This window comes from Miniopterus schreibersii (assembly GCF_964146895.1).
Source record: "Miniopterus schreibersii genome assembly, chromosome: 4".
NCBI classification, from domain to species: domain Eukaryota; kingdom Metazoa; phylum Chordata; class Mammalia; order Chiroptera; family Miniopteridae; genus Miniopterus; species Miniopterus schreibersii.
The window spans coordinates 68,253,723-68,274,372 of record NC_138105.1 but is presented as its reverse complement, the minus strand read 5'-3'; the positions used below and the strand labels follow the sequence as shown (position 1 = coordinate 68,274,372).

General features: G+C 45.1%; 1 protein-coding gene across 1 annotated transcript in view; it reads left to right on the top strand.

The window, feature by feature from the left end:
- The window catches only part of CFAP92 (cilia and flagella associated protein 92 (putative)), a 33,296-nt gene that overhangs the window by 9,934 nt on the left and 2,712 nt on the right, over positions 1-20,650 (top strand). The window contains exons 7-12 of the mRNA XM_081135453.1: positions 1,417-1,601; positions 7,454-8,358; positions 10,605-10,799; positions 11,640-11,937; positions 17,575-17,739; positions 18,321-18,765. Coding sequence (XP_080991579.1) covers positions 1,417-1,601; positions 7,454-8,358; positions 10,605-10,799; positions 11,640-11,937; positions 17,575-17,739; positions 18,321-18,765 — 2,193 coding nt within the window. The remainder of the gene's footprint in view (positions 1-1,416; positions 1,602-7,453; positions 8,359-10,604; positions 10,800-11,639; positions 11,938-17,574; positions 17,740-18,320; positions 18,766-20,650) is intronic.

Sequence of the window (20,650 nt, the reverse complement as noted above, 5' to 3'; positions counted from 1 at the left end):
GCTGCAAAGGAAGCTGGGATCAGGAGTGCCCATCAAGGAAGACGGACTTTCCCATGCTGGCTGTCGCGTGAGGAGCCAGTAGGGTCAGCCACAGGCAATCCAGGGTCTTCCCCAGGCACAACACAGACAGCTAACCTGTGTAATAAGGGCTGGGTTGCCCCAGGAGATGCTCCCCACACGTGCGGACAGCTGCACACGCTGGCCCACAGCCTGCTTTGGAAGCGCCTAGTCTTTCTGAGCATGCGTGACTGGGTGTCTCTATGCCCTAGACGTATGTTTACAAGCATTTTGAAAAGAATAAGGCTGATTTTTTTTTTAGCATGTACTATGTGTTAAGCAATGTTCCTGGCACCTCGACGTGCATAGCCCTAAGAAAGGTGGTAGCTGTGCCCATTTTGCACATGAGTAAATTGAGCCTCAAAAAACCTCTTACTTGTTGTGGGTCACATGACTACCAAGAGTCAGATCTAGGATTTGAACCTAACCCTCTCTGCAAAACTGGAGCTTTTGGTATTTTTTTCCGTACGCCAGTATGTCTCCACCTGGTGAAATGAATGGACAACTTTTATGAGAAAAGTATTCTCACAGCTCTCTATGTGCCATGCAGTGGCTCAATTCACCTGCCCTTTTTTCTAGTTGTACTGTTGCAAAACCAGCTTGGCTCAAATGTATCAGTTATGTTCTACATCAATATCTATGCCTTCCTCATTGGACCCCAGCAGTTAAAGAGACACAATGGACCAAAACAGACATTAGCATGATTTGTTCCTGAATGTGTTCTATCCTAAAGTAATAGCCTGGAGCAGCACTCCGCACGAGTGCTTTCTACAGTGATGGAGATGTTCTGTGTCTGCATTGTCCAGTCCAGGAGCTCATAGCCACACATGGCTACTAAGCATTTGAAATGAGACTCATGTGAAGAAGGAACTGCATTTTAAACTGTATATAATTTTAATTAATTTAAATTTAAGCTGCATTTTAAACTGTATATACTTCAAATTTAATAGTCACATATAGACAGTAACTACTGTACTAGAGAGCACAATCACCTGGGGAGCTTTTTAAAATTACAATGTGAGGGCCAAGTAAATCAGACTGTTCAGGGTGGCACCCAACTATCTGTATTCCTTATTGTATCCTATAGGTGATTCAGGAACTGCTTATATTACAAGATGATCATGAAGATTAAATTTAAAGAATTAAATTCTCTTAGAGAATTTATGGAAACAATTTGAGAAATTGGTGTATAACATGCTATCTGCATGTGTTTCCAATTTTTTTTTTTTTTTTTAAGATTTCTTTTTTGTTGTAATTTTATCATTGGCTCGTCTTAGCTTGCCTCATCCCCCTGTGCTTGTCTTGGGAATGTCATGAGTAGCATTCTAATGCTGTGTGTATCCCTCATCCCCCCACCAGGATGGCAAACTGTTGTGAGCCGTGGCAGTAAAAAGTCTGCTAACATTTTAGATTGTTTCTTGACTTTAAAAACAGAAGTTCCTATCATGTCAGAAGAGCAAAAGCAGGACTTAAACCCCTTGATCATAAAGATCAAAGGTGTTTCCTGCCTTCCATCTCAGCCTGTGCCCATCCATGAACTAAAGGTAAGAGTGAGCCTGATTTGAAAGCTCCTTTTCCCAGCAGATTCCCCACTACATGTCATCTCTTTTCCCCCCAGTGCCCTGCATAAGATATGTAATCATTCCCATTTCACCATTTAGGATCTCACAGCAAGACATAGAAGAGATTGGGTTTCTTGGGTTAGGAGCTACCAAGTCTTCTGGTCACCCACTACACCACAGGTGTTCTAATGCAGGCAGTGATCCTCCCCTCAGAAGGAACCCCAAGGCCTCCTTGTTACAGCAGCATTGCTCACTTATTTTGAACCAGCCAGGTTGAGCACTGCTGTTTGTCTCGGAAGTTCCCTTTTCCCTCTCTTACTGGGATCTCTGCCCCTGGATTCGATGTCTTCCTCTTGCTTTGTTTGCTCTCTGGTTTGGCTGGAGCACATCCTCCTGTAGCTTCTTGAGAAAAGGTTAAGTGATTGGAGATATATTTGTGCTTCTTCAGCCTAAGGATTCATGCCTCTGATGTGTTCCTAAATTCTCTGTCCTTATCTTTTCTATTTTTACCTTTCTGCTGTTCTATTTGTAATGGTCTTCTGAAACTCCAATTAGGTGTATGTTAGATCTAATCACATTCTCTTCCATTTCCTCTTAATCATTCCTTTATATTTTTAATATCTTTGTCTTTTTGTGTGAACATGGATAATCCATTCAGCTATATGTTTTAGTGCACTAATTCTCCCTTCAATTTTTTACTTTTAAATTTATTTTTCAATTACGGTTGGTGTACAATATTATATTAGTTTTAGATGTACAAAATATTGATTGGACATTAAGATACCTTATAAAGTTATCATGACCCAATAAGTCTAGTGCCCACCTGGCACCTTACATACTTATTACAATACTATTGACTGTATTCCCTGAGCTGCACTTTTGCCCCATGACTATTTTTATAACTGGCAATTTGTACTTCCTAATCCCTTTCACCTTTCTGACCCAGACATCCAACCCCTTTCCATCTGGCAACCATCAATTTGTTCTATCTATGAGTTTGTTTTATTTGCTCATTTATTTTGTTTTTTTGGATTCCACATATAAGTGAAATTATATGGTATTTGTCTCTCTCTGCCTTACTTATTTTATTTAGCATAATACCCTTTAGGTTCATTCATGTTTTTGCAAATAGTAAGATTCTATTCTTTGTATGGCTGGAGTAGTGTTCCTTTATATATATGCACCACCTCCTCATTACCCATTCATCTATCAAAGGATGCTTAGGTTGCTTCCACTTCTTGGCTATTATAAATAATCCTGCAGTAAACATAGGGATGCATATATCTTCTCAAATTAGTGTTTTTAATTTCTTTGGATTAATACCCAGAAATGAAATTGCTGGGTCATATGCTAATTCTATTTTTAATTTTTTGAGGAACCTCCATACTGTTTCCATAATGGCGGCACCAATTTGCAATCCCAACAACAGTGCACAAGGTTTCCCTTTTCTCCACATCCTTGCCAACATTTGTGGTGTGTTGATTTATTAATAATAGCCATTCTGACTGGTATAACGTGATATCTCATTGTGGTTTTAATTTGCATTTCCTGATAATTAGTGATCTTTACCATACTTCCATGTCTCTTGGCGATCTGTATAATCCCTTTTAAGAAATGTATATTCAGGGTCTCTGTTTTGCTTTGTTTTTTTGGTTAATCCTCAACTGAGGATATTTTTTCCATTGATTATTTAGAGAGAGTGGAAGGGAGGGAGGAAAAGGGACAGAGGAAGAGAGAGAGACATCGATTGGTTGCCTCCTGCACACACCCCAACTGGGGCCAGGGATTGAACCTGCAACCCAGGTATGTGCCTTTGACCAGGAATGGAACATGCTCTAACCACTGAACCACACTGGCCAGGGCACTCTGTCCATATTTTATCTGGGTTGTTTGAAGATTTGGGGGGTGTTAAGTTGTATGAGTTCCTTATATATTTTGGATATTAACCCCTTATTAGATGTATCATTGGTGAATATCTCCTCCCATTCAGTAAGCTGTTATTTCATTTATTGATGATTTCTTTCACTGTGCAAAAACTTTTTAGTTTTATGTAGTCTGATTTATTTTTTCTTTTGTTTCTTTTGTTTGCAGAGATAAATCCAAAAATATATTGCTTAGAGTGATGTCAAAAAAAAAATTTACTGCCTCCCTATCTGATTTGGCTCAGTGGTTAGAGTATCGGCCTGTGGATTGAAGAGTCCCTGGTTCGATTCTAGCCAAGGGCCCAAACCTTGGTTGCAGGCTTCGTCCCCGACCCCGGTTGGGGCACATGTGGGAGGCAACCAATCAATGTGTCTCTCTCACATCGATGTTTCTCTGTCTGAGACTCTCTCTCCCTCTCTCCCCCTTCCACTCTCTCTGAAAAGCAATGGAAAAAATATCCTCGGGTGCGGATTAAAAAAAAAATTACTGTCTCTGTTTCTTTCAAGAAGTTTTACGGTTTCAGGTATTACATTTAAACCTTTAATCCATTTGGAGTTTATTTTTGTGTGAGAAAATGGTCTCATTTCATATTTTGCATGTATCTGTCCAGTATCCCAACACCATTTATGTATTCTTGCCTCCTTTTCATAGATTAGTTGAATATGTAGCTGTGGGTTTATTTCTGGGCTCTCTGTTCTATTCCATTGATCTATGTGTCTGTTTTCATGCCAGGACCATGTGTTATGATTACTATAATCTTACAGTATATTTTGATATCAGGTATCATGACACCTCCAGTTTGTTCTTCTTTCTCAAGGCTGCTGAGGCTATTTGGGTTGTTTTTGTGGTTCCATATAAATTTTAGGATAATTTGTTCTCATTCTGTGAAAAATCCCGCTGGTATTTTTATAGGGATTGCAATGAATCTGTATATCGCTTTGCATAGTATTGTCATTTCTATGGCAAATTGCTTTAATTAAGAGCTTAATTAAGAGCAAAAATGTTTAAAGGAAGTCTCGTGTAGTAATTATTTTATTCTATATTTCAAACATCGCAGGATTCTCAAGCAATTTCAAAGTTTCAACATAAAAGGTAATTTTAAACTATCTTGCTGTCTTGAAAGTTGTCCCAAGAATTAAGAACATGATAAAACCACACCAGTTTCTAGAATGAGAAGGAAAAAGTAAGACTAACAGATTGTTACAACTTAAAAATTTTTATAGGCTCAAAAGTTAATTTTCACCCCCAAAGAAAAGGAAAGAAAAGAAACACTAACTAATTAATGACGTGGACACAGGAAGGGGCCTCACAATTGATTCACGCTGATTATTCATCGTTCGTGCACATTGAAAGTGCTTTTAGAAGTCTTGTTCATTTGTCTTCTATTTTAAAAGGGGAAAAATAGCCAATACTACCTTCTAGGTTTTTCCAGGTCTCCATCTGGAGTTTTCAGTAGTAAGCTCATTAAATACGAGTGTGTTTCCTAAAGAAGAGAGAGTCTGGCTTGTTCAATGAGGATGTGTCTGGCCATGTATTTCTTTGACGTTATCCTGATGAGACTGAGTTTCTTGAATCTAAATTTATACCTTTTGCCAAATTTGAGAGATTTTCAGACATTGTTCCTTTTCTTTTTTTTAATCGTCACCAGAGGATATCCTTTCCATTGCTTTTCAGAGGGAGGGGAGGGGAGGGGAGGGGAGGGGAGGGGAGGGGAGGGGAGGGGAGGGGAGGGGAGGGGAGGGGAGGGGAGGGGAGGGGAGGGGAGGGGAGGGGAGACTGATGTGAGCGGGACACACTGATTGACTGGGCCACACGCACCCTGACTGGGCCAAGGGTCCAGCGGGCAACCAAGATAGTGCCCTTGACAGGAATGGGACCAAGACCCTTCAGTCTGCGGGCCAGCCCTCCAGCCACTGAGCCAAACCCACCAGGGCCAGGCATTATTTCTTGAAATATATTTTCTACAAATATCTTTTCTCCTCTCAGCCTGTGACTCTGATGATACAAATGTCAGACCTTTTGATGTTGTCCCACAGGTTTCTGAGGCTCTCTTTACCTTGTAATTTTCCATCTTTTTTCTCTGTGTCTTCAGATCACATCTTTTCTATCTGAAAGCTTACTTATCTTTTCTCTGCCATCTCCATGTTGGTTTGGAGCATCCAGTGAATTTTTTACTTCAGTTATTGAATTTTTTCATTCTGAAATTTTTCATTTGGGCCCGCATTGTAGTTTCTGTTTGCTGAGACTGGCTACCTTCCAGTTGTTTCAAGAGCATTTTTGTTACTTCTTGGAGCATGGCTATAATTGTTGTTTTAAAGTTTTCACCTGATAATTCTAATATTTGAGTCACCTCAGAGCTGCTACCTTTTGTTTGTCTCTCCCCTTGATAATTGGTCAACATTCCCGGTTCTTGTCTATCAAGTAAATTTAGATTGTATCTTAGACATTTGGAATATTCTATTATGAGACTCTGAGTCTTGTTTAAATCTTATGGAGAATGTTGGCAGTTTTGTCTTATTAGACAACAGACTCAGTTAGAGTCAAGCTGCAGGTTCCAACCCACCCCCTGTGGGCAGTGGATTTGTCAGTTCAGTTTTCAAAGATTTTGCAGTGATGTTCACGTCTGTCCTGCATGTGCACCCGCGGGGACCAGCCTGAGCCTGTGCAGTGGTCCACCCTGCAGTTTGGTTCTCAACACTCTAGTATGCTACCTAATATCAGAGCCAGACGGCGCAGTTCGGGAATAAGCCCAGGAGTTTACACACAGAGTTATGGAGCCCCTTTCTTGGTTCCTCCCCTTTCCTTACTCTCCCCTCCTAAGGAGTCCCCTCCCTGGTCTGTTGGCTCAAAGGGTGTCGCTTTAGTGTTGCCACTTCCACATGCCCCTCCTGGGACTGGGTCTGCCTCTGAGAAGAGGTTGTGGGGAAATATAATACAGAGAAAACAATAACGAGGCGTCTCCGCACGCTCTTTGGATCACAGTTTGTCTGGCCAAAGAGGATTCCTCTCTTCTCAGATTTTCAGGTGCCAGCCCAGCTGCTGTCACTGCCACCAAATTTCAGCCTTGGAACTTGAGCCCGCCTGAGGGCAGAGCCAGGAGAGAAATCAACGGGCGATTCCCCCCACTCTGTCCCGTAGGGAGCCTCCCACCCATTCCTCGGGGCGTAGGTTGAAAGCGGATTTCTCCAGAAAGGTTTCTTAATCACTTCTTCCAGGAACCTGGAAGCACTGCCAACCCAGGATTGTTTTAAAATAAATGTTCAGCATCGGTGTAAAATAAATAAGGCACTTGAAATATGAGTTTGGACAACAAACTTGTGTAACAGTTATCTTTTGGTGATAAAATCTTAGCACCACGTGAAAATATACCATGTTCCCTATTTTCTGCCTCGCACAGCTCTGCCCGCCGTCCCATTTCATTTTCCAGGCCCTCTTAAGCCCCAGACCTCTCTGAGTCTCTCTTGCCCTTGCCGCAGCTTTCCAGCTGGATGCTTAATGTGGTAAAGATGAGCCTGTGCCAGTCCCTCCCATGCATGTCTGGAAAATACAGTTCACTGGTGTCCACCGTTCCTTTGCCTGACCTTGGGCTAAGAGCTAGAAATATAGACGTGAAAAAGGCGCATGGCCTGTCTTCGTGGCACTCAGTTTGGGAGCCTATTCTTGTGCCAGCCACCATCTTGGTGCTTTCAAATATGTCCCTCAGCCCTGGGAACGACCTTGCAGAGCAGGCTGTCTCGCTGGTGTTTTGTGAATGAGGAAACCCAGGCTGCAGGCGCTGTGGGGGGTGGGTGGCTGGGGGGTGAGTGTGGCACTGGGACTCGAGCCCCTGCACTGGGCACCGCCCTTTAGAGGGGAGACAGAGTGACTGCCACTGAAGTCCAGTGACGTGATGTCCCCTGGCTCTCTCACAGAGGCTCTGCACCCCCGTGTACTGCAGGTACCAGTTTCATAAGGCTCCGGTTCACCAGACTGAGGGGCAGCCCCATGGAAGCCGCGTCTCCTTCCAGGACATCAATGTCATCTTCCTTGGGGCAATTCACCCCAGTGACCTGAGGGAATACCTGGAGGGCCCTCCCATGGTGGTAGAAGTTCATGACCGGGACCGAAAGTCAGAGGAGTATTCCCGGAAGCCCACCCTGTTTGGGGAGGACCCCCTGGATTCATACCTCAACTTCCAGGCCTTCATCTCTCCCAAAGAGACAGAGAACAACCCCTTTGAATCCCAAAACAAAACGTGGGACCCTTATGGCATCGCCCGGGTAAGTTTTGCTGACCTCCTCCTTGGCCAAAAGTACTTGAACTTGGCTGTCCCCATCCACAGCTGTGAGTCCAAGCCCATACACCACGGCCAGGACAGCAGGAGCAGGAAAGTTGTGGGGTTTAGGGTCCCTACAGATGTCCTCCATTGCGGCCCAATGCCCATGGGCAACTACCTGGAGGCCAACTCCCTGCTCAAGCTGCGGGTAGACATCGCGGTGCCCCTGCAGGCCGCAGCAGCAGGCCCCGAGCCCGACCTCGCCGTCACCCAGTTTGGCCGCATCATTTTCGTGTTTGACTCCAGGAAGAGCTCCCTCCTGTACAGCGTGCTGCAGGACATCACCATGATCAATGCCAGAGCCCTCGACCTGGACTCCTACCCCATGGCCACCATCCGGCAGATCCTGTCCGCCTTCAAGGTCCGGGTGAAGATCCAGGAAAGGCAGGACCTGGACGTGCTCACCGGCTTCCACCTGCTGGATGGGAAGACCCACCTCCTCATTCTGGAAGGCTTGGCTGACCAAGGCTTGAAGCGGCTGTGGGAGAGCCACCAAGGCCGGTAGGTGGCATCTGCGTACTGAGTGAGTGGGGAGATCTTTCAAAACCAACCTGGGGTTCCCTGTCTGCTGTGAGAGGGGTGCATTCGCTCGTTTCCTCGGGGTTTACTGTGCGGCGCTCCTCGGGGCTCGGTAATTGGATGTTCTAACAAGACGCACTGATTGCCTTTAGTTGAAGGGAAGACCTATATGAAGAGGAGGTCAGTCTTGCTAGTTTTCAGGGTTTGTGGGGTTTTGTGTGTTTTTTTCAGAGAAAACTATTCCATATGTAGCTACAGATTTGTCATGTCTGTGGGAGGAGGTGAGTTCAGGATCTTCCTACATCTCCATCTTGAGCAGGAACCTAGGTTGAGTTTGTGTTCTGTTTTAGTTTTGGGGTTTTTTGTTAGTTTGTTTTTTGCCAATTCATATCCAATTACTAAAGCACCATTTGTTGAAAATACATTTTCCTTTATGGAAATGCTTTTGCATTTTTATCAAAAATCAGTGAGTTCTAAATGTATGGATGTATTTCTGGGTTCTCTATTCTGTTCCATTGACCTATGTATCGATCCCCTCACTAATACCACACAGTCTGATTACTGTGGCTATATAATCAGTCAAGTAGAGCGATTCCTTCCCCTTTATTCTTTTTTCTCAAAGTTGTTTTAGCTATTCTAGTTTCTTTGCCTTTTCATATAAATTTTACAATAGGCTGTCTATATCTATAAAAAGTCTTGCTAGAATGTTGATAGGAATCATTAAACCTACTTATTATCTGGGGGAAACTGACATCATTGCCATGTTGAGTCTTCCAGTCCATGAATATGGTATGTTTATTTATTTAAGTCTTTAATTTCTTTCATTAGGATTTTGTAGTTTTCAACATACACATTCAGTATGTGTTTCGGTAGATTTATATCTAAGTATTTTATTTTTGAGTTAAGTGGTATAGTCTTTTTAATTTCAGTTTCTAAGGGTTCATTGCTAGTATGTAAAAATATGATTTTTTCTTTGTTCATCCTGCAGCCTTGCTAAACTTGTTGGCTTGAGGAATGTTTGTTTGTTTTTGGTAGATTCCTTGGGATTTTCTACATAGACCATCATATCATCAGCAAATAGGGATAGTTTAGTCTCTTGCTTTCCAAATTGCATGTCTTCACTTCCTTAGTGTGCTGGCTAGGATCTCAGAATTATTTTATATCTGACTGGTGGCATCCTGTCTGTTTCTGATCTCTGGTGGAAGGCATGGGGTCTTTCCCATATTATGCTAGGCATAGGCTTTCATAGATATCTTTTACCAATTTGGGGAAGTTCCACTTTATTCCTAATTCACTAATGGTTTCCTAATTTGCTGGCTCATGTAATTTACAAAGACCAGTTCCAGGTGGATTAAAACCTATTTGAAATAATTATACACTTATAATAAGTCACAAAATTATCATAGAGAAGTTCCATGTACCCAATACCCAGTTTCTCTCAATGGTGACATCTGACATAAAGTGCCTTATTGGTGGACCCAGTACAATTAATTGGACCACAGTTACCTGGGCTTACCCATAGTTCATGAGAAAAATCTATTTTTGAAAACCAGTAGTTTAAAGGTTTTAGATAATAATAAAGGAGAATATATTCACAACCTCAGAATAAAGAAAGATTTCTTGAATAAGGCAGAAGTACAAAGAATAAAGGAAAATAATGATAGATTTGGCTACATTAAAATTAATAACTTCTCTTCATCCAAAAACATCATAAAAATAGTGAAAACACAAACAGAGAAAAAATATATTTACAGTGTGTGGAGCTAGTATGCTGAACATATTAAACACCTGTGAATCGATAAGAAAACAGTGAAAATGTCCCAAAGGAGAACAGGCAAATACTGGAACACACACTTCATGGAGGAAACCCCATGACAACACAGGTCCCCCAGCAGTATGTGCAGGATACATATGGACTTCACCAGGTTCAGTGAGGCGTGGGAACTATGTGTGCCAAACACAGGGGGTGGCATAGCAGGCTGCGTTTAGAAACAGCCAGGCTGGTATAGCCAGTGAGCAAAAGTGAGTACCAGGGTGGAGGGTGAGGGAAGGGCAGTGGGACCCAGGCAACATGAGGCTGGTCTCAGCATTTTCACAGCCAACCTCCCCTTCGAGGTTTTAAACAAGCCAAAAAACAAAAACCACCTCTGTCAGCCAGAGCAGAACAACAGTGGTGCCAGAGCCCGCGGAGCAGGGTGCAGACCCTGTCCCATGGCCTCCTTTTGCAGAATTACCAAATCAGAGTACAGGAAACACAAGGTGCTCTACAACTCTCAGCTGCTGTTTCAGCACCGCCTCTACGCAGACATGGACACCATCCTGTACCACGTGCACCTCTTCAAGCCACTGTCACAGCTCATGAAGCACATGGCGCTCTACCTCCACAACAGCGTGATGAAGAAGGCCTTCCAGACCCTGACCAGGTGCGCACCGCGCCCGCTGCAGGGACAGGAGCTGCCAGCTGCCTTGTGGCGGCGACCTGACTGTGGGCAGTGCGGTGACCCTTTGAGGTGCAGTTGTTGCTCTTTATGCCCAAAGAAGCAGAGCCAGGGGTGGAGTGCAGTTCCAAGGGACCCCGAGCCTGGGTCATTTCCACTCTTCCACATGCTCTCCTGGGAGAGTTTGAGAAATGTTTTGGTGAAATGAAAACAGTTTGTTCAAACACATGTCCCATGAACCTACCTGCTGCCCTTGGAGACTATCCTAGCATAGCCTGAGGAATGAGAAACTGGTGAAAACCCATTTTCCCAGTGAGCGGTGGGAAACTCCCAGGTCCACCAGGCCAACAGCTTTCTCAACTAGATGTCTGCTTTTCTGTCTGCTTCTCCCAGGATCCCCTGTTCTACCCTCCCTATTCCTCAGAAAGCCATTCTCCAAAGATCTGGATCTCTGACTACTGCGCCCCTTTGCCCGTGCTGCTGGGGCTGCTGCTGCTCCAGCACTGGTGACTTCCCAGGCCCTCGGCGGTGGGCACTCCCCACCCTGGGAAGCTGCGCGCGCCTCCTGCTCCTCCATTTGTGTAGAATGGCCACTTTCTGGTGCCTGCTCTAGGAGCAGGGCTAAGAGAAGCAGACCGGGGTTAGAAGAGGAGACCGACTATGAAGAGTGCAGTGTGGGCGCTGAGCGAGCCCTGGGTGCACTGTAGCCAAGAGGCTCAGGCCAGGCGCTATGCTAGAGAGGCGCCACAGGATACGGGCTGGGTGCAGTGGGGCCTATCTTGCCAGGTAGGTGAGGCTGAGTAGGGTGGCCCTTCTGTGTTCCAGGATCTACTACATCTGTCATTACACCACCAAGCTCAGGGAGGTGATCACAAGAGACTTGCTGCCTTCCTCTGCCATGATCAAAGACTTGAGCCAAAAGTTTGGCTTGCCCATTTCACTAGAAGAACTCACCGATGGGAACTTTGTGGCCATGCTGCCTCATCCTACCTCCAATCTTGAGGACTTTCGAAGTCGGAATTCCACCCTCAATTATGAGATCCTTGCTCACCAGGAGAAGTACCTGCAGTGGCGGAACGTTATGATGTCGAGGAATAAAAGCCAGAATCACAGTCTGATCCAGGTGGGCGCTCTCTACTCTTTGGGGTCAGGGATCCCAGGTGTTTGCCTGACCTGGGCTGTCCAGTCACATGCTGGGAGATATAGGGCATATGGCCAAATCTCGAATGGGGCATCTGCCTCTGGCCTGTATTACTCTCCTGCCCTGGGGTCCATACAGGATGGGCAAGAAGTGCTGTGTGCAGGGCTCAACCACACCAAAAGCACTCACTCATAACCCTGGCATACCCAGTCCTCCCAAAAGGTGAAAAGGAATGCTCTTTGATATATTACCTTTACCTTGGCCCCAGAGTTCATCTTTAAGGAAGAACTGTGTGTGTGCATGTGCGTGCGTGCGTGTGTGTGTGTGTGTGTGTGTGTGTGTGTGTGTGTAGCATCTTAAGCTACTAAGGGCATGGATATTATCAGATGTCCAAGCAACACAAGAGATTTAAAGCTGGGTGTTATGTGGCCTGAATGGCCAACAAGAACCTCCTTCACCCCATACCAACCAAAAAGGCAAAAACACCAACATCCAGGATGGGACTTGAAGTTGTCCTCTCATGGTCTGTCTGTATGAAGCCACCTACCACATCCCCACACCAGTCTCTGGAGAAAAAGGACCTTAGAAATGTGTGTGCCTTGTATGTGTGCATTATTTATGAAAAAACACAAAAAGAGGCTGTTTTATCTCATTAGTGTTTAGGCTTCTAGTTGTATGTGTTTTTTAAGACAACCAGTTCTTGGATTTATCAATCTGCTTTTTCTGTTTTTCTAATTTATGAGCTTCAGCTTCTTTTTCTGATATTTAAAAACTTATATTTTCTCCTTTTTCTCTAGCTTATTAAGTTGACTTTCATTAATTTTTATTCTTTCTTGTTTAATAAGAAGGTATGCATTTCCCTCTGTATATATCATTGGCCATATTCTGTAAAGTGTTATATGTACTATATGTTCTGGTTATTATTTGCCTTAAACTTCTTACAAGTTACAAAACAAGGCCTAGGTACATGCTTATACAAAATTCAGATATTGAGAGTATTAGCAGTCTTCCCTTACCCCTGTATCCCACATTCTCAATGTAGTTACATATGTACACACACATAAGTACATGAATATATCATATTCATTTATGGGTTATATAATTTTGTTAATGCCATGAAATAAGGGGTTCTAAAATTTTTTAAATAATATGGCTGTACGGAGTTTTATAATATGTTTGTACAATTTATTTACTAACCCCATTTCTCCTTAATTTTGTTGACATCACTTGGAAATACTGTTCCAGAATTTTAGAAAATTATGTTTCTATTGTCTCAGATATTTCTACTTTAAAATGTCTTTAAATAGCCCTCCCGGTTTAGCTCAGTGGTTAGAGGGTCCACCCGCAGATTGAAGGGTCCTGGGTTTGATTCCGGCCAAGGGCACATACCTCAGTTGCAGGCTCAATCCCTGGTCCCAGTCAGCACTCAAGCAGAAGACAATCAATTGATGTGTCTCTCTCACATCGATGTTTCTCCGTCCCTCCCTCTCTCTCACTCTACTCTCTCTGAAAAGCAATGGAAAAAATATCCTCAGGTGAGGATTAAAAAAAAAATGTCTTTAAATATAGATAAGCTAAAGCAGAAGTTTGAGTCAGTGATTTGGAAGACAAGATAGCATAAAACACCCAATCAGAACAGCAAAAAGAAAACAGAATTTTTAAAAATAAGAATAGTTGAAGGGACCACTGAGATAACATCAAGCATAACAACATTTGCATTGTAGGGGCACAAGAAGGGGGAAAGAGAAAGCAAGGAAATGAGAACTGATTTGAAGGAATCATGACTGAATACTTCCATAACCTGACAAAGAAAATAGACAAACACGTGCAGGAAGTTTAGAAAATCCCAAACCAAGACACATCATATTTTAAATGGAAACTTAAAGACAAAGAGAGAATGTTGAAAGCAGCAAGAGAAAGAGAGTCACCTACAAAGGGACACCCGTAAGACTGTCAACCGATCATTACAGGGCCACAAGAATGGTTTGACGTATGCAGATTGGTCAATGTGATACACCACATTAACAAAAGGAAGGGCAAAAATCATGTGATCATATCAATAAATACAGAAAAAGCATTTAATAGATACAACACCCATTTATAATTTAAAAACTCAATAAAATGGCTATAGAAGGAAAGTACCTCAACATAATAAAGGCCACGTAGGACAAACCCTCAGCTAATATCATGCTCAATGGTGAGAAACTGAAAGCTTTCCCTTTAAGGTCCGGAACAAGACAAGGATGCCCACTCTCACCACTCTTGTTCAACATGGTTCTGGAAGTCCTAGCCAGAGCCATCAGCAACAGGAAGAAAAAGCATCCAAACCAGGCAGGAAGAAGTAAAAGTGTCACTTTTTGCAGATGAATGATTCTTTATACAGAAAACCTTTCCTGCACTTGTCTATTTTCTTTGTCAGGTTAGGTACTAAACTTACGGACCTTGGTCTTAGAGAGGATTTTATGAATTTGACCCCAAAGGCAAGGGATGTGAAGGCAAAAATGAATGACTAGGACTGTATCAAACTAAAAAGTTTCTGCTCAGCAAAAGAAACCGCCAACAAAACAAAAGGCAACCGATCGAATAGGAGATATTTGTAAACAACAGCTCTAACAAGGAATTAATATCCAAAATATAGAAAGAACTCATACAACTCAACACCAAACAAACAACTCAATTAAAAAATGAGCAGAGGGCTGGGCCAGGCGTGGCTCAGCGGTTGAGTGTCAGCCTAGGATCCAGGCGATCGGGGTTCGATTCCCAGTCAGGGCACATGCCGGGGTTGCGGGCTCGATCCCCAGTTGGGGGCGTGCAGGAGGCAGCTGATCAATGACGACTATTCATCATTTTTGATGCTTCTCTCTCTCTTCCTCTCCCTTCTTCTCTCTGAAATCAATAAAGATATATTTTTAAAAAAGGGCAGAGGACCTGTACACTTCTCCCAAGAAGACATACAAATGGCCAACAGATATTTGAAAAGACGTTCAACTTCATCAGCTATTAGGAAACTGCAAATCAAAACTCCATGAGATACCACCTCATGATACCACCTTAGTGTTGGAGAGGTTGTGGAAAAAGGAACTCTCATTCATTGCTGGAGGGAATGTAAACTGGTAGAGCCACTATGGAAAACAGTATGGAGGATCCTCAAAAAAACTAAGAATAGAGCTACCATATGACCCATAAATCCCTCTTCTGGGTATCTACCTGAGAAATTTGAAAACATTTATTGGCAAAGATATATGCACCCCTATGTTCATTGCAGCTTTAGTCATGTGGCCAAGACATGGAAACAACTGAAGTGTCCTTCGCTAGATGATTGGATAAAGAAGATATGACCCTGGACGGATGGCTCGGTTCGTTAGTTGGGGCATCGTGTCATACACCAAGGGATTGCGGGTTCAATTCCTGGTCAGGGCACATACCTAGGTTGTGGGTTCGATCCCTGGTCAGGACACGTACAGGAGGCAACCAATCAATGTTTCTCTCTCACATCGATGTTTCTCTCTCCCTTCCTCTCTCTCTAAAATCAGTGAAGACATATCCTCTGGTGAGAATTAAAAGAGAAAAAAAAAAGGTGATGCATATATACAGTGAAATACTTCTCAGTGGTAAGAAAAGATGAAATACTGACATTTGCAACAACATGGATGGATGTTGAGAATATCGCGCTAAGCACTATTTCATCTCACTCATATGTGCGATATAAAACAAAGCAACAAATGAACAAACAAGAAAGACACAAAATCTCAGACACAGCAGTATGGTGGATATCAGATGGAAGGGGGGGGGCTAGTAAAGGTCAAATACATGGTGATGGAAGAAGATTTGACTTTGGGTTGCGGGCACACAATGCAATATACAGATGATGTATCAGAATTGTACACTTGAAACCTATATAATCTTTTTAACCAATGTCACCCCAATAAATTTAATTATAAAAAAACCCCTCTCAGCTGATTTCTCAAAGGAAACTTTGCAGACCATTGCTAATATAGTCGTTTAGATCTTTTAAGAATTATTATTAATATTTATCTTAAATTTTTATCCCATCCTTTCCAATAATATGGCTTCTGTGGTTCAGTTGGTGGCCTTTTTAAACATTGAATGTGCTCCTCAGGCATCTAGTTACTTTGGCTGTCAGTCCGTATTCCTCAGCCAGCTCAGCCTCAGGATGGAGAATCCCGGATATGCAGGGCAACTGTGACCACTGTCTTCGTTTCACTCTTTTGGTCAGAACCTCAACTTAAAACTCGAAGGAAAGAGTGTTATGGAAGGAAGAATCTGTCTCCCCAGGCTGTCATCCACCAGCTCTAGGGTCTCGAAGGAACAGGGTCTTCTACTTTTATTAACAGCAGACTGACTAATTCAGACCAGCCCTCCCAGAAGACAACCAGAAAAACTGGACGACATACTGAACATTCTGACTGAAGCTCCGCATGGGCCATGACAGGATTCGAGCTGACATAGCTTCCCTAGCGTAGTCTCTCAACACTGCTCAAAGGCCTGCATTTTTGTCCCTTACCGGTGACCCTCGCCTGCCTTTGCCTTTGTTCCCAGACAGACTTTTCTCTTGCGTGTGAATCACAGATCTAGTTAGTCCTTCCCTTGGTCACTTTGCGCTCTCTTACAGAAATTCCTCGAAGATTCCAAAGTCAAGGCAAGCTATGCTGCACGGTGCTTAACAATTCAGAGCAAAACTCTTCCTCTTTCTCCTTTTTGGGTCTCAGCCACCTTTCTCTGAAACCTTCTGTTTTACCTTTTATCTCTTTCCTCATTGCTACTTTTTGAGTTTTTTATTTTTCAACTATAGTTGATATACAGTATTATGTTAGTTTCAGATGTATAACAAAGTAATTAGACATTTATATACCTTATGAAGTGATCACCCTGATAAGTCTAGTACCCATCTGGCATAGTTATTACAATATTATTGGCTGTAACTTAAATCTTTGTAAGAAATTTGTATATCATAATTGGATTTTTTTAAATTTTGTTTTATTTTTTGAGGTTTTTTCTCTCTTTGTGTTTTTTTTCTCAATCCCCCCCCCATACACACCCAACCCTAACTGCCCCCCCCCCAACAGCTGTCAGCCTGCCCTCTATCTATGAGTCTGTCTCTATTTTACTTGGTAGTTCAGTTTGTTCATTAGATTCCACTTATGAGTGAAATCATGTGGTACTTGCTATTTTTATTCACAAAGGAAGCCAACAGACCATCTTGAGGCTATGGAGAGAAGAGGGTAACACTCCCCACGCACACAGCCATGGTCCAGGATGGCCGTCCTTGCTGCTTTAGTTCATGTCTCCCCTGTATATACTGTGAGAGCGTCAAGCCTCTCCCATCTCTGACCATCTGAGCCATAAACTGTGGCCAAGTGCTATGTGTTCCAATTCCAGGGACCTTAGGCAAATGCCAAGTTTCTAGTCCACTGAATTCCACTGTAGACAGCAGGGACTGGACTGGGTGGCCCGTTGGCAGGGCTCTATGATGAAGTGGCAGCTCCGGGATCCAAGAATCGATCCCTGCACTGCAGCCGTGTCCCAGAGCTGACTACGAGCAGGTAGCTGGTGGTGAGGGGCCTTTGTGCGGGTAACGGATGGAATCTCTTTCTTCAGAAAAACATCAAGGAAGCCTACCAGGTTAGCAAGAAGCCTCCAAAGCTGGTGGTGAAGGTGATTAGAAGTGCAGCCTCTGCCAAGGATGTTGTCCATAACTACAGTATTCAGACTCTGAATTCCACAGAGCTTGGCAAGAAGGAGCTGTATCGTGAGATGGCCAAGGTGAGTGAGAGGCTCAGAGTGGGGAGCAGTCGTGTGCTTACACTCCAGGCAGGATGACGGCAGGTGGCTAATCCCATGAATGCCTTCCTCTCTGACCAGCGGATCTCCAGTGTGGGGGTGGGAGCCAACCAGGCGGGGGGGGGGGGGGGGGGGTGGCAAGGGATCGGGTACTGGCAAGGGGATTCTGTTCCCATACCACACGTGAATCCTCCACGGGCAGGGGTGAGCCGAGAGGGCCTCACTGCGCTCAGATGTTCCCAGCTGCAAACCACTGCAGGCTCCGCACCTCTGGAGAGCAGGTTGCTGCTGCCAGGGAAAAGCAGCTGTGACCCTGCAGGAAAAGCCTCGGCTTAGGCTTTCAGTACACGGTCAGGGTGCGGGCCCCTTCTGTCAAAGGGACAATAACAGGAAGGTCCCGAGGCTGCCGCACCGTTCAGTTCATCTGAATGCCCCACTGACACCGTTGGGAACTGTCACTGTGCCCTCAGTTGTTTCTGACGCCTGCGCAGAGACCTGAGGCTCAGCCGGCCCTCTCCAAGTCTGCCCCACCCTTCCATCCACACATCTGCCCTCATTTTCAGGAGCCGAGGAAAAGATTCACATATTCACAGAATTTCCTCTCAGCCATGGTGGAGCCTCAGGATCCAGAAGAAGAAGAGAAAAAGGCCAAGAAGAAATCCCGCCAGGCCTGGCTCACAACCAGTGGATTCCAAGTGACAGGTCTCCATAGAAGCGCCGAAAGGGACCATCACCCCAAGTTACTGCCCATTTACACCGCCTCAGAGCTGACCGAGGTCCACGGGGAGGAGCAGGGTGTCGGGTGGGGTGTCTCCGGGGACCTTCCCCCTAACTTATTGGTCCTGATCCAGGAGTGGAGGGAAAACGCGCTGTTTGCTAACAAGCTGAAGCCTGTGCTGGATCGAGAGAGGTGGAGCTGGGACCGGCGCCATCGGGACTTCGATCTGTACAAGAAGCCACCGCCTTCCCTCTGGCTGCCCACTTCTCCAGCGCTGAACCCAGCCGCAGGTAACAGAAGCGCCCCGCCAAGCCGAGCCTCCTGGTTTTGCGGCAGGAGTTCTGTGCGGCTGTCTGTCTCCAGCAGGTTCAGTTTTGTTTTAGGTAATGCCCATGAGAGGATGGATTCAGGATGGATCTGGCGTAACAGACTGAACGCTGGGCTGGAGCTCAGGAGTCCTGGACTCCAGTTACGGCGTAATATTAACTTGCCAAGTGATGTTGGGCGGATCCCTTCATTGCTCTGGTCCTGGTTTCTTAACTGTATAAAGGGAAGTTGGAAAATAGATCCAAGGGCGTTCTGAGCTTCAGCACTGTCTCTCCCCGCGACTGGCCTCTGGAGGCCCAGCCAACAGGTGGGGACAGTATCAGGGCGTCACGGGATGGAAGCCCCGAAGACACCTTCCAACTCCTGTCCACCTCAAGACGCTGCCGTCTCCCTGCCATCCGTCTCCCTGCCCTCTTCCTGCCCTCTCCCTGCCGTCTCCCTGCCCTCTCCCTGCCGTCTCCCTGCCCTCTCCCTGCCGTCTCCCTGCCCTCTCCCTGCCCTCTCCCTGCCGTCTCCCTGCCCTCTCCCTGCCGTCTCCCTGCCCTCTCCCTGCCGTCTCCCTGCCCTCTCCCTGCCGTCTCCCTGCCCTCTCCCTGCCGTCTCCCTGGCATCTCCCTGCCCTCTCCCTGCCCTCTCCCTGCCGTCTCCCTGCCCTCTCCCTGCCCTCTCCCTGCCATCTCCCTCTGCGGGGAGACTGGGGCCTTGCTGCATCAATCCCTCTGAGCTTTCTTTTCCTTCTTCCCATCCCTCTGTTTATAAAGACCTCACAATCATTTATTGGTTGACAGAGAACCCAAATTTGTTGGTTAACAGAGCCAGAATGTTCGTTCAGAGAAAAAGAGGTGGTTTTTCTGGCAGCAAGGTTTAGGGGGAGCCCCAAACCACTCAGGAACCGAGCAAAGCTTGAAACCAGCCAGCGAGCTGGGAGCCAGCACAGCCAGCAAGTAACAGCAGAGGGCGCCTGGGAAAATGCAAAGGCCTGTTAGCGCCACCTAAAGACACCTTTTTGTCCCTCACCTCAAGAGAGAAAAGCCCAGGTGGGAAGCAGCATATATTGTCATATACCAAGCAGTGGGGTTGTCCACCCTACACTTGGGAGGGATCAAAGCGAGGGCTCCTAACCCCCATGGCCTGCACTGGGCACCTGCCCCTCAACTTTCAGGGCCTTCTTCTCGCTCGGTGAGGACAGAGGGACTGGGAGCCATCACCAAAGGGTGGTTCTCAGGGTCATGCTGTCATCCATTAAGGGCTGGTTCTGAGTAAAATCATGACTAGAAGGATAAACACAAACTGTCACTTTATTTTTTAACTTTTTTAAAATATATCTTTATTGATTTCAGAAAGAGGAAAGGAGAGGGAGAGAGAGATAGAAACATCAATGAGAGAGTCATCGATCCGCTGCCTCCAGCACACCCCCGACTGGGGATCGAGCCCGCAACCCCGGCATGTGCCCTGACGGGGAATCAAACCGTGACCTCCTGGATCCTAGGTTGATGTTCAACCGCTGAGCCACACCTGGCCAGGTCACTCTGTCACTTTATATTCTTCTTTGTTAAATGGTTCCTGCTACGTGTTTTAAGTGCATTTTGCTCCTTAAGTGAATGACACACAGCTTTCCAGCTGTTTCTTTGGGCATGTGTGGTCTGGTAGAAATGGCTGTCCATGCCCAAAACAGGTACCCCCCAAAGCCTCATGCCACGCAGGCAGTGGCACAAACCCCAGTGTCCACTGTGAAGTGTCCTAAACTAGCAGCATCAAATCCCAGGTCTCAGGATTTCATTCTCTCTCTGTGTTCAGAACCTGGGGACATGGCAGGCAGGAGTGCCCACAGGCCAAAGCCTGGAGGAG